The sequence below is a fragment of the Onychomys torridus genome, chromosome 8 (genome assembly GCF_903995425.1).
Source record: "Onychomys torridus chromosome 8, mOncTor1.1, whole genome shotgun sequence".
Taxonomy (NCBI): Eukaryota; Metazoa; Chordata; class Mammalia; order Rodentia; family Cricetidae; genus Onychomys; species Onychomys torridus.
Genome location: NC_050450.1, coordinates 83,974,573 through 83,987,979, shown reverse-complemented (window position 1 = coordinate 83,987,979; position 13,407 = coordinate 83,974,573). Strand labels below are relative to the sequence as shown.

Sequence of the window (13,407 nt, the reverse complement as noted above, 5' to 3'; positions counted from 1 at the left end):
GGGGCTTTGGTTTGCAGGTTTAGGGTAAGGGTGTGGTATTGGTTGGTTAGTTTTTAAATTTAGTTATGTCTCTTCAGGCCAGCATCACCTTCCTCTTTCCTTTCTACTCCTCACCATCCGGCCTGCAGGGAGGCACTTGCTGAGGAAGGCAATAGGGTCTGGTCCTCTCAACTCAATCCTCACCTCAACTATTGGAGGAGAGGACTGTTCCCCATCCCCACAGTCAATTCTCCCAGGCTGCAGACTTGTTTACCTAACATCCCTTGTAACCCTCTTGCTACAACCTCATCCTTCCGGGAGCTACCTCAAGCATCTAAGGACTGTGACATTCTCCAAGTTCAGCTCCCGCCTTCCTTAGATTCTCTTCTGGTCCCACCAGACCTTGCCTAGGAAGCAGTGGAATGTGCTGGCCTCAAGCCAAGGCTGTGTGTATTTCAGGCCACAGACAAGCGGAAGGCATTAGAAGAGACCATGGCTTTCACCACCCAGGCCCTGGCCAGTGTGGCCTACCAAGTGGGCAACCTGGCTGGGCATACTCTTCGAATGCTAGACCTACAGGGCGCTGCCCTGCGGCAGGTAGAAGCCAAGATCAGCACACTGAGCCAGGTAAGGATGTGGGAAGGTGTCCCCTTTCAGCCCGGCTCTTCAGTCCCACTCAAATATTCTCTACAAGAGTTTCTTGCTTTTCTCCATGTCCACATTGCCAACTTGACTATAGAATGCTGGCACCTTCTGAACTTTGGAGACCTCCATCATGGCTATGTCTTAGTGGGGTCCTTGATACCCCATTAAGTGCAAAATTCTCTGAAAGCGTTCTCTCTCTCTCTCTTTCTCTCGCTCCCTCCCCCCCTCCCACCCCCTCTGTTGCCCAGGTTATCTAAAAGCTTTGTCTGCCGGTCACAGGTCACAGTACCTGCAGAGATCAGATAGACAAGCCCCAGAGGAATCCCTGCCACCATCATACAGAGTCCCTACCCTTGGCTCATAAATACCCTCCGCCTTCCTTCCTGGATTCTTGACCCCACAGGGCCCATGTATTAGTGAAATTACACTTTTGGTCTGACCATATATCCCCAAGGGGTCAGTGTATAGGGTGTGTCTTCCTCTTCCTCCTGAAGCTCCAAGGCCCCGCCCCTCAAGGCCTGAGGAAACATTCCAAGAGGAAGCTAATTCACATGTTTGTCCCCTAGAGGGGGGAGCTGACTTAGTTACGATTCTCTGCCACACTGTGTCCTTCTGCTCCAAAGGCTGCCCTGTCCTTCAGTCCCTTCCCAGTGTCCCCAGCGATGTTGTTTTCCCTTTTCTTCTTCTGTTTCCTGCACAGCTAATAATAACTCTTGTTCTCTTCCGCCAGGAAGTTGCTCTGAAGTGCCTTCATCCTCTCCTGCTGCTCTTTTCCCAATTGCTGTATGGCTATGGGGGCCGGATGGACAGACGGCAACACAAAACTTGCGCTGGATTCCCCTGACCCTCATGACCCCCATTCTTTCCTCCTCCTTTCTTTCTTTCGAGACAGGGTCTCTCTGTGTAGTCCTGGTTGGCCTAGAACTCATCACATAAACGAAGTTGACCTCAGACTCACAGAGACCTATCTACCTGCCTCTGCCTCCTGAGTGCAAGCTTTCTCCCTCTCTTAAAGGGAATGGTGTTGGACAGGCTGCTCCTCACTGTCACCTCCCAACCCTGTCACGCAGATGGTGAATATGCATATGGAAAAGGTGGCCAGAAGGGAGATCGGCACCTTAGCTACTGTCATGCGGCTGCCCCCTGGCCAGAAGGTCATCCCTCCAGAGAGCCTACCTCCCCTCACTCCCTACCACAGAAAACCCCTCAACTTTGGCTGCTTGGATGACGTTGGCCATGGAATCAAGGTAAAGGAAAGCTTTGCTCATCTGCTCTGCCCACCCTTTCCTGCCTATCTTCTTTCCAAGCTCTTGTGCTCCCTCACAACCCCTTCCTCTCTCACACTTCCATGGCCAGGAGCCAGGGCCTAAGTTCCTCACTCTCCCAAGGTCCCTCACTGCCCTCTGCTCTGTACTCAGACACTCTGCTTCCAAAGATCATGCGCTGTCCCTGCCCCCCACCACGGGCACTGGGTGTGTGTGTGTGTGTGTGAAGAGGAAGAGGGGGGAGGGATGGCATCAGGACCTATGCCTGAGAACCACTTCTCAGCCACATGAGAACAGCAACTTCCTCTGTCTGGGGGTTTGAGGTCACAGCTCTAAGAAGTCACCTCAGAATGCTGGTGGGCCAGAGGCAGCAGCAGCTGGTGGAGGGGACGTGTTTCATTTTGTCCCCACTGGCTTTCCTGGGTCTTAACCTCTTGTATTACGGCAGTTCCCCAGGGGAGAACACGTGTTCCCTTAAGTTCCTGGGTCCCCGTAAGTTCTTTCTGCTGTCCAGCTTTCTCATCTTTTTTTTTTTTCTTTTGATGGTGCTGTGGATGGAACCCAGGTTTCCCATAAGCTCAGCACAAGCTCCACCCCTGAAGTATATGCCCAGCCTCCACCCTATCCTTTATGCCTCAAGTTCCCTTTGTCTTGTCTCTAGAGAGGCAGGGTTACAGAGAACATGGGCCCCAGGTGCTCATCCTGGGGGAAGTCCCGAAGTTAGAGGTGTCTCTTGCCTGGGGGGCTGCCCTCTATCATCGACTCTCCTAAGTGTCTTGGGTTCTGCAATCCCTCTGCCTTGAATTTGGAGGTCAGTTCCATAAGTTTATGGAAATGATGAGTTCCGTGGGATGTGTCTCCCTTCTCCACACATCGTCTCCTCAGCTCTTGCTGGAGTAAGACCTCGAATCAGAGCCAAGGACCACCAAGTCACCCAGATCCTTGCAGATTTGACGTAGTGTGGGGGGAGCAAAAGGGCCACTCAGTCTCTGTGGCTATGCAGAGGAAGTGGCCTTTAGACGAGTCTGTGCTGCGGGTTTCTTTCGGTGGGGTGGGTGGCTCTGTGGGACCCGCTGCAGACTTCAAGCCCTGGGGCGCAGGCAATGACACCCGCGTCTGGGGTGGGGGTAGGGCGGGAGGAGGTTTGGAAAGTGGAAGTAGGAACTTGCGGAGTCTGGCTAGTCCTCCCAGCTCTCATTCGCCCCTCCTCCCAATCCCTCTCCGGGATGAGAGTGAGGCTTGCTCCCCTAGCCTCAGAAGTCAACCCTAACCCTCTCCCACCAGGACCTGAGCACGCAGCTGTCGCGGACCGGGACCCTGTCTCGCAAGAGCATCAAGGCACCTGTTACACCTGCCTCCGCCGCGCTGGGGTGAGGCCTCAAGGCCCTTCCTATCAGTTCTGCCCGGTCCCTGTGGTTCTCAACTGCCCCCTACCCCTTGCCGGCAGCACCTGGCGCCTTGATGCTCCTGAGCCTGGTGCCCAGCTTCTCCCTCCACGAGCTACCTTTCCTCAACCCCAGTCCTGCTCAGCAGAGGCGCCCCCCCATGCCACCCTACTCCACCCCCAGGAGACCACCCCGGATCCCCGAGCCTGTGCAGCTCCCAGCCGTGCCCGACGGCAAGCTCTCCGCTGCCTCCTCTGCTTCTTCCTTGACCTCGGCGGGGTGAGTGCTTGAGTCTAGTGGGGGGTAGCCAGGTGGAATTTTAGTAGGGGGGTGTCTCCTGCCAGACCTCTGGGGGTGAGAACTAAGGACCGCCGGGTGGGAAAAGTAATTGGGTTAGAGGCTCCCCTCATCTGCGTGTGCTCTGGTCTTTAGCAGTTCCGAAGGTGCCAGTGGGAATCCCCAATCCAAGGGACAGGCAGCATCTGCAACCCCGCCTCCTCCTCCACTTCTGGCTCCGGCAACCCCGCCTCTTCCTCCACCTCTGGCTCCGGCAACCCCGCCTCCTCCTCCACCTCTGGCTCCGGCAACCCCGCCTCCTCCTCCACCTCTGGCTCCGGCAACCCCGCCTCCTCCAGCAGCCTCCGCTGAGGTCTTCTTACCGCCTCCTCCGCTGGAGGTGTCCCAGCCCCCTCCAGGTAAGAAGTGCCCATGTCCCCCTCACCCCCACCTAGAATTCTCATCCATCCTTTGGGGCTCCAACCTTGTGCTTCTCCGGAACTCCAGGGAATCGGCGAGCCGAGCTTGCTTTACTCTAGACCTGTATTTGAAGCTTCTCATTTAGTTAACTTTGACAGGACCGTTTATAGGCTTAACCCGCCTGTATAAGGGTTGCCCAGCAGGGTCTGCCTACCCTGTGCTGAGTCCTTCCAAGCACCACCAATGGGCTGGGGGCATTGTGGGTGACGACAAAAACTGGTTAGAGCCGAAGGACAGTGCCACCTACCCCATACACATACATGTATCTCTTTTCTGCCTTCCCAGAAGCAGAGCTGCCCCTGCCCCCTCCTCCAGCTCTGGAGGGGGATGAACTGGGACTGCTGCCTCCGCCCCCACCAGGTTTTGGACCAGATGAGCCCAGCTGGGTCCCTGCTGCCTACTTGGAGAAAGGTACCATCACCATCCTCTTAGGACTGAAAAGCACCAGAATCTATTGCCAGGGATGTGAGGGCTCAGAAGCTCCCCCTACAGTCTTCTCCCCACATGCTCCCCAGAGCCCTGTTTTAGGGCTCCTGTACCATTGGGGGAACAGAGGGCACATCTCACCAAGCTTTCCTCTCCTGCCCTGCAGTGGTGACATTATACCCATACACCCGTCAGAAGGACAACGAGCTCTCCTTCTCCGAAGGGACCGTCATCTGCGTCACCCGCCGCTACTCTGATGGCTGGTGTGAAGGGGTCAGCTCAGAGGGCACTGGATTCTTCCCAGGGAACTATGTAGAGCCCAGCTGCTGACAGCCAGATCTGGCCCTGCACCAACCCAGCACTGCCTCAGTGGGCCTCTTAAGTCCCAAGAAGCCAGCTCCACAGTCAAGGCCGAACTAAGAACCTGTCTACCTCGTGGGCTGTGAACTGTGTTCGGTCCCTGCTCCACACAGCAGTGGGGAAGTATGTGTATGGGGGCGGGGGTCGCGCTAGAGAGAGGTGGTACCCAAGAGAATTGCTGCAGATGGGGAACCCCCCCCCTTAAAAAACTAAAAGTCAAGGAGTTCAGGCACCTTGCCCAGAGGACCCCTAGCTCATAAAGAGCAAATTGCCAGCTTTGAATAAAACTGATGGCCTCCTGATTCTTGCCCCACAGGGCTAGAGGGCCAGGGGGTTGTGATGGAAAGGGACGTCAAGAGAACCCTGCAGACTGGCCCAGAAGGACCTTTCCATCCAGTCCTCTTTACTGTTCCCACTAGACCCCAGCCGTCCCAGGCGGCCACTCACGGCATCTTTCAAAAACCTTTTTGCTTCTTGCTTGTGTTCAGTCTAGGCTCCTCAAGCCTCCCCCACTTAAATGTGGCCGACAGCAAAGGGCACCTCTCTCACCCCTCCCCCCTCCTGCGGCGCAAGAGATGAGTCACTTTGTCCCCCCTTCACCTCTTTTATAAGTCTGAAATACCAGAGGGGGGAGGGGCTTGGGTTTCCCTGGCTCTGCGTAAAAACATGGCTTTCTGTTCCATAAGGGCGGAGGGGGATGCGGAGGTGGGGGTGCGGAGGACGGCTTTGGTGAAGTCCCTGGTCTCTTGCTGTAGTAGATGAGGATGGAGTGAGATTGGTCACACTCTCCGAGGTCATTGGTTGGTTCTACCTCGTTCCACCAGCAGGAGGTTGGCTGCTCCCTCTGGCTTTTTCTTCCTTTGAGGCTGTCTGGCGTGGGCGGGGGAAGGAAGCAAGGCGCAACCAACGCAGCAGTGGTGTGGGATCCCGGTGGCTGAAGCGAAATCAAGGATGCTTTGGAGCTGTCTCCCGAGAGCATCACGGGTCTGCGCGAGGACCCCGGTGCTGGCATGCGGACGGGTGGGGGGAGGAGGGGATCCTGAGTCCGATTGAAAGAAGACTAGGTAGGGGAAGTTACGCAGCTGAAGCAGCAGCTGAAGAAGCGGGAGATATCCCTTCTCCCAGCTGCCAGGAGCCCCTTCCTCTCAGTTCGAGGGACACTGCCTGCCTTCCAAGGGGTGCTCACCACTCCCTGGAGGGGAGGCAGCCGAACTGTGGTAACTGCATAGATAGGGACGGCTCTTAATCTCCGCTCCCAGACCACAAGCGGACAAACTTCCAGAAATGCCCAGAGGAACATAGCAAAGCGAAGAGGAAGGAGTAAAACCAGGTGGTCTTAACCAATTCCCAGTCCTGCCCCCACCCTCCGCTGGTTGTCCCTCGGGTACCCCTCGCAGGTGATGGTTTTCAACACGTCTTCAGCACCTGTTGCAGATGTTGGCGCACGTCTGCGGCCGTTTCCCAGGGCACCACGTGGGCGCGGAAGGAGCTGGGATCGGCCTTCTGTGCCTCCTGGATGAGGCGGTGCATGGGGTAACCGCGGCGGGGGAAGGCCACGTCCCCGGCCGCCAGCAGCCCCATGGGGCAGAAGTCATTTGCACCATCACCCACGTAGAAGAGGCGCTCGAAGTGCACGCCGTCGCGGGCCCGCTCACGAAGGTATTCACTGAGCACCTTGTGCTTGCACATGTTGGCGGGGCAGCGCGGGCAGCTGTGCGTGTGGAAGGGCCTTAGCGTCAGCAGTCCCCGCGCGTCGGGCCCGGATGGGTTGCTGAGGATGCGGCGGAATAAGCTGTGGTGGCCAGCGGCACGCAGGGCACTCTCCACACCGAAGGTGTTGGCATCCGAGATGAGAATAACCTCGAAGCAGGAGCCCTGTTTGGCTACGAACTGCAGCAAATCGCCCATGCCCGGCGACAGGGGGATGGTCTCGTAGACAGCGCGCAGGTCCCGGGGCCGTACGCCCTGCTCACCCAGGTACTTGAAGACGCGTTGCATGTACTCATTGTAGTAGCCCTCGCGGTAGGTGGCTCGCAGGCTCTCAGGTAGTTGCTGGCCTGGAGCAGCGCGCACGATCGAGTCGTCGCTGTTTTCGTCCACGATGGTCTCATCGAAGTCGAAGGTCAGGAGGAAGCGAGGCGCGCCGGGCGCAGCCATCCTGCCGTCCTGGGAGCAGGGGGAAGAGGAGCAGGAGGAGGGGACAAGCGAGAAGTGGCGCGGCGGGAGCCGGCCGGGGAGAGCCTGGTTAGCGGGCCACAGCCAGGATCGCTGGCACATCCAAGACCTGAGGAGGACCCAACGCTGGTTAAGTCGGAGATGGAACCGATGTGTGGCCCACACCCCGCCATCCCTTGCCAGTCTCTCAGTTAACCGTGGGGGGGTTGACGCAAGGGGTCCATACTAGTCTCGAAGCCAAAGGCTTCCTTGGTTTTTGATTCTGCTGCTCTCCTGGGGTCCCTGGGGCTTTAGCAGCTGTCAGCTTAGGAGAAGGGAGGAGTGGGTTGTCAGGGATCACTCCCTGAGGTAAGTTCCTTAACTGCTTTGGAGACTTCTGGTGGTGCCACCAAGGCAGGTGGGCAATGAGTGTCAGGTCTTTCCCGGGCCTGGATGTCAGCTCTTAAGGGCCAGGCTTGGAAAGCCGGGTTCCAGATCCTTCTAGGTCCTGGCCAGAGAACTAGATTTGCGCCCTTGAAAGGACCAGGTTGGGAGCTTCCAGCCAGATGGCACTGGGCAGGGGGGCTTAGGGATGAGGCATAGCTCCTCCAGGGAGTTGCTGCAGGGCCCTGAGCTGCGGCTAATCACTTGCCAATTCCCTGGGAAGAACGTGTCAGCAGGTGGGGTTTCTGCCAGAGTCCGAAGCAAGCAGGCAGCAGGAGAAGCAATGGGGGCCCCCCTCGCCAGGCCACGGCACACCTGGGGGACAGGCAGGGGAGAGGGAAGAGGGCAGCAGTGGAAAGCAGAGGGAGGAAGGGCAGGTAGCTAGCAGGAGGGGGCACAGGGGAGGGGGTATTTAGGAGGAGGTCAGGCAGGTGAGAGACGACTACTGGAATAGGGTGGGGCCTTAGGTAGCGAGACTCTGGGACAGCATGGGAGAGGATTGGGGCTAAAGAGAGAGGCAAGCACACAGACACAGCGGGAGGCCCCATCTTTGCGTCCCCGCCACCTCTGTTTGCCAGCAGCTGTGCTGGAGAGGCAGAGTGACAGACCCTGTAAGTCCTAGAATATCCACCATACTGTTTGTCTGCCTCTCTGCGTGAGCTTCCTGTCCCAACTCACCCACATGGAACCTGGTTTCCCGTCACACAATCACACCCACTTCGTTCTTTTTAAAGAAGGGGTCTCATGGAGCTCAGGCTGACCTCAAACGTGCTGTGTAGCGGTAACTCCTGAACCTCCTGTTTTTCGCCATCCCAGAGATAACAGCATCCCGCCAACTGAGCTACATCCCAAGCCCTCACCCACTATTACTCCCTCTGGTAGTCACCTGGGGTTTACCATCAACCTGGGGGAGTTACAGTGGCATGCGATCTCTGTTGTTGAGGATAGGATATAAGACACCAGGACCCACACCAGAGAAACGTCTAGGGATTCACTGAGCACCAGTAAATCAGAATGGGGCTGGAGAGGGCTCCTCCTATTTCAGGGTGGAAAAGCTGGGGGCATGTGGCCTCATCCTGAACGGCCCCACTTACCCTAGATAGGCATCGTAGGCCAACAGCTGGAAGACACCCGCTCATTGTCAGTATATTATCCTGGGCACCACCTCTAGAAACTGTTGGTCTCAAGCTATCATCCAGAGCTCCTGAAACAAAAAAACAAACAAACAAACCCCACGAAAGTCCACACCTATTCGTTTGGGGTGTGTTGGCACACACCTTTAACCTCAGCACTTGGGAAAGAGGCAGAAGCAGGTGGATCTATTGAGTCTGAGGCCAGCCTGGTCTACATAGTGGGTTCTAGGACAGCCAGGGATGTGTAGAGAGACCTGTCTCAAACACTGGCTTCCCTTTTACCACTCATGCTTACCTGACTATTTCCTCAAGCACAGGAGTCACTCCCAGGTTCTCAGCAAGAGCAAACTCTTGTTTGTTTGTTTTGTTTTGTTTTTGTTTTTCGAGACAGGGTTTCTCTGTGTAGCTTTGCGCCTTTCCTGGATCTTGCTCTGTAGACCAGGCTGGCCTTGAACTCACAGAGATCCGCCTGGCTCTGCCTCCCGAGTGCTAGGACTAAAGGCGTGTGCCACCACCGCCCAGCCTGGGCGTGTCACAGTTTACTAGTCAGTCACCTTTATTCACAGTTTGTCAGACCGTGAAGGCAGAGAACAGAGGGATTCATTCACTTCCTAGAGGCTGTGTTGTTTAAGCAGTGTGGCATTTGGCTCATGAATGCTTCACCACTGTCTAGAGGCTGAGAGCCCTGGGCTCTACATGAGATAGGAGACTTACCTCCAGCACTACCTGTTGTTCAGGGGTCTCACCAACAAGACCTCTACCAGAAACCTCTACTAGAGGTGACCCGGCCTGATCTTTTGATTGGGGCCTTCATCATTGAACCTATGCAGGACACCATCTACAGCTCATGGTGCCTCCCTTCTCTCCCCACCTCTCCACCCCAGGTTGAGAGACCAGAGGTCAGTCAGCCTCTTAAACTTGGAAAGATACAGCTTGGAATTGGAAAGATACCAGAGAAGAGATAGCAAAGATCTGGCTGACTGCTGCCCTCTAGTGGTGACAATAGGTAGCGCGGCAAACTCTGACTTTGTCAAGGTGACGTTCCCTGACTGTCCCAGGGCAGCAGAGGCGACTGCCTCCGGAATAAACTAGGATAGGACTGGGGAGACACAGGCTCTGGAGCTGTCTTTATAGAGATGCATCACTGGCTACCCTCAAAGCAAAGCTTTTCAGCAGAGATGGGAAGTGACTTTGAGTGCCGCTCCCCCTCCACCCCCAATTTATAGCTAGTAACTGGAAGGAGGCTATAAAGCTCACCAGCAAAAAATGGTAGTGTCCTGGGAAACTCAACATTGTTGAGATAGTGGAAGAGAAGGGGATGGGATGCAGGAGATATTAGGGAAACTGTCACTGTCAGAATCCTGGCTGATATAACCTTTGTCCCAGGACAAGAGTTAGAGGAGAAAGGGGTGTGTGTGTGCCACACCCATTGTAAAAAGCAATTTGAGGGATAGCATCATGCAGGAGAAGCAGGGGGCAGATACAAAGACACGAATGGCCACCAGCAGCCACACAGACCAACTTTTTCTCTTACTGTTTTTCCTTCCCTTCCTCCCTTCCATAATCAGGACTGACCACCGGTGGTCGCAGTTATACAGCATACCCTTAACCCAATACTTTTGCTTTTAATTTTGAGACAGGGTGACCCAACATGGCCTTGAACTCAGCCTCCTGAGTAATAAATACCCTGCCCCGCTAAGATAAATTTTCATTTTTTTTTTGGGGGGGGGGGTCAACTATTTGCCTGTCTTCCTTTTTTTAAAAAAAATTAGCCAGGTGGTGGTGCACGCCTTTAATCCCAGCACTCAGGAGGCAGAGGCAGGTGGATCTCTGTGAGTTCGAGGCCAGCCTGGTCTACAGAGCTAGTCCAGGACAGCCTCCAAAGCTAGAGAAACCCTGTCTCGAAAAACCAAAAAAAAAAAAAAAACAAAAACAAAAAAACCTCTCATGTCTCACAGCAGTACACACAATTATGTTTTTACCTAATACTAGTGCTTATAGGTTTATAGAAATCTTCATTTTTGTGTTGGAGACAGGGCCTCACTACCTAACTAACCCCGACTGGCCTGCGACTTTCTATGTAGACCAGGCTGGCCTCAAACTCAGATCTGCCTGCCTCTGCCTCCCAAGTGCTGGGATTAGAGTCCAGAACCACTCCTGGTAATCTTGTAAACCAGGCATCCTGGGTTTCTTCCCAGAAGCTAAGGCAGTCTCACTGCGACACCCCATCCCGGCCCCCCAGCTGGGGAAGCAACACATCCCTAGTTATTATTTGGCTTCATAACATTTGAAAAGGTCAATGGCAGTTGCCTGGCCTGGTGATGCAGGAGAATCTGAGTTCAAGACCAGCCTGAGCTACATGAAAAGTTCCTGTTTAAAAACAAACAAACAAACAAACAAACAAAACCCCACACACAAGTCACTCACTCCTGACAGGTTTGTATGAGTGATGAAATCCGTGTGGTGCCAGGCAGTGGTGGTACACACCTTTAATCCCAACTCTCACGAGGCAGAGGCAGGGGGAATCTCTGAGTTCAAGGCCAGCCTGGTCTACATAGTGAGCTCCAGGACAGCCAGATTACACAGAAAAACCCTGTCTCAAAACAAACAAAAACAAAAAACAACCACCACCACCAACAACAAATCCCTTGTAGAGACAGGATTTGAGTTTCTTCAGCATGTTAGCAGGGAGAGAACACAGATTTTCTGGAGGTGGAAAGTAGTTCTTTTCTTTTATTCATTTTTTTCTTTCTTTTTTTGGTTTTTAGAGACAGTTTCTGTATGTAGCTTTGCATCTTTTCTGGAACTCACTCTGTAGCCCAGGCTGGCCTTGAACTCACAGAGCTCTATCTGCTTCTGCCTCCCAAGTGCTGGGATTAAAGGCGTGTGCCACCACCGCCCAGTAGTTCTGTTCTAGTCCCACCTAAGATCAACTTTTGTGGCCCTGATTCCATAGATCCCAGGCTCTCAACCTGCTTCCTCCCTCCGTTGAGGCATTTCCCCCCCATACAGGGTCTCTCTTGTGTAGCTTTGAAGCCTGTCCTGGATCTCACTCTGTAGACCAGGTTGGCCTCTAACTCACAGAGATCCACCTTTAATACTGAGTGCTGGGATTAAAAGTACGCCACTACCACCCCCAGAGACACAAATACTCAAATTAAATCTGTAGGAAGGTAGGGTAGGTGTGTGTGTGTCTGTCTGTCTGTCTGTGGCTTAAGCTCGAGGCTTGAAATTCTAATGGAGGACAGGGTAGAAAAGTTTGGGGAGTTTTCCATAAGAAACATGCCGGCTAAGAATGGGTGAGGACTTTAAAAATATCACAGTAGCAAGCCCTTTCTGCTGCGAAATTAAGTATGCCCACCACTAGAAATCAGATCCGACAGTTAAGCTGGGATTCCTGTCCCTCACAACTTTACGAACGCCTTTCTTGTTCAAATGGACTCAGAGAGGTCCGGCTGACATCATGGGCATCACACAGCATCAGAACCAGGATTAGAACTCAGGGGTCTCTACTATCTGAACCTTCCCGTTTGCTCCAGAGACTCTGTAATGTTCCCTGTCCTGGCCAGCTAGGGAGTAATGATCTATGCCCTGGTGCCAGTGAGGAATCTGGGACTAGGCGTCGCCTCTGGGGTCCCCTGCTTGGGTAGACAAGCAGAGGTTGATCTTCACTGGGTAGGGGCAGGGAGATGGCAGCTGCCGGTGGGGTAGCAGGAGAGATATTTTTAGAGGTGACTGGAAAGCAGGCACTCTGGCACACCCCCAGCTGGCGGGCACTTCGCTCTAATGCGGGCGGGGGGTGCGCAGCTAGGGGAGAAGACTTGTGGGTAGCGGGGAGCTATGACAGTCCCCAAGGATGAAGGGGCACTGGGCACCATGAGCCTGGTGAAGAAGGGGGCTCAGTTCTCTGCCCCAGAGGTTACCCCACCACCAAGCGCATGAAACACCCTCCAACTCCACACGGCCCCCACCCCAACACTGAGATCGCGATCCTCCTGAAGCCCAGGACTCACGCGGGGCAGCGGCGGCCGCGCTGCGCGGTCTGTCCCGGTTGAGTTTGGAGTGAAAGTAGTGGGATGGGGGCTAGCTAGTTAAGGGATTTGGGGAGCAGGATGGAGCAAGGGGTGCTTACGGGAATTGGGGAGGACGCAGTCTTATCCACCCCCGGATTTCTGAGCTCCGGCTCACGCGTCCCTTCAGTCCTGAGAGACCGTGGATGATGTGCTTCTGTTCCGTTCCTTCCACCTGCCCTCCATCCCCGGGTCCGCCGCCGCGTCCCCTTTAAATGCCGGGGAGCCGGAGCCCGAGCCGCGGCGGGCGCTGCGGCAGCCGCAGCACCCGGGCGCACCGCAGTCCCCGCACGTCACAAGCGCCCAGCCAATCACCGCGGCGCCGGTGCACATCAAAGGGGCGGGCTCCCCGCGGGCCACGCCTCCCGGCTGTCCCCGGAGGCCGCGCTGGACGGGTGGAGCGTGGCGCGTCCAGTCCGAGGAGCGTGGGTGCGGGGCCCCCTCTGCGTGCGCGTGGCACGTGCGTGAGTCGCTGTCACACTGCCCGCCTCCTGCCGGGCTCGGCGTGGGGCATCTGCACGCAGCCCCCTCTACCGCCCGCCGGTCCGCCTTGTTGCTGAGCTCCGCGGGACAGCTTGGTGACCGGAACCGCAGAGCAGCACGCCGTCCCCGTGCGTCGAGCACGGTGTCCTCTGCCCTTCCGGGAGGAGCCACGGCGTCCCACCGAGTCCTCGGAACCTTGTTCCCTGATTACCGGGTACTTGTGCTTGCCGGCAGAGGGGCTCTCTCACCCAGCACCGCGTAAACACGGAGTTGGAGAGCCAACACTGTACATAGCGGTGCAGATAAA

General features: G+C 55.5%; 2 protein-coding genes across 2 annotated transcripts; one reads left to right on the top strand and one right to left on the bottom strand.

Annotated features, from left to right (window-relative positions):
- Positions 1 to 416: 416 nt before the first annotated feature.
- On the top strand, positions 417 to 5,541 carry Abi3 (ABI family member 3). Its single transcript, XM_036197930.1, has 8 exons — positions 417 to 606; positions 1,695 to 1,871; positions 3,174 to 3,259; positions 3,458 to 3,553; positions 3,707 to 3,750; positions 3,850 to 3,969; positions 4,316 to 4,441; positions 4,623 to 5,541. The coding sequence occupies exons 1-8, from the start codon at positions 472 to 474 to the stop codon at positions 4,784 to 4,786; spliced, it is 948 nt and encodes a 315-aa protein (XP_036053823.1). The 5' UTR covers positions 417 to 471; the 3' UTR covers positions 4,787 to 5,541.
- Positions 4,950 to 12,952, bottom strand: Phospho1 (phosphoethanolamine/phosphocholine phosphatase 1). Its single transcript, XM_036197929.1, has 3 exons — positions 12,680 to 12,952; positions 8,509 to 8,618; positions 4,950 to 7,100 (listed from the first exon to the last, which is right to left on the bottom strand). The coding sequence occupies exon 3, from the start codon at positions 7,091 to 7,093 to the stop codon at positions 6,224 to 6,226; it is 870 nt and encodes a 289-aa protein (XP_036053822.1). The 5' UTR covers positions 7,094 to 7,100; positions 8,509 to 8,618; positions 12,680 to 12,952; the 3' UTR covers positions 4,950 to 6,223.
- Between the last annotated feature and the right edge of the window lie 455 nt (positions 12,953 to 13,407).

What these genes read in the sequence shown, in the direction of transcription:
- Abi3 (XM_036197930.1), top strand. Translation starts at nt 472, where the DNA reads ATGGCTTTCACCACCCAGGCCCTGGCCAGTGTGGCCTACCAAGTGGGC. An exon ending in AGATCAGCACACTGAGCCAG is followed by an intron (nt 607 to 1,694) that starts GTAAGGATGTGG and finishes CCTGTCACGCAG; the next exon opens with ATGGTGAATATGCATATGGA. An exon ending in TCCCCAATCCAAGGGACAGG is followed by an intron (nt 3,751 to 3,849) that starts CAGCATCTGCAA and finishes CTCCTCCACCTC; the next exon opens with TGGCTCCGGCAACCCCGCCT.
- Phospho1 (XM_036197929.1), bottom strand. Translation starts at nt 7,093, where the DNA reads ATGTGCCAGCGATCCTGGCTGTGGCCCGCTAACCAGGCTCTCCCCGGC.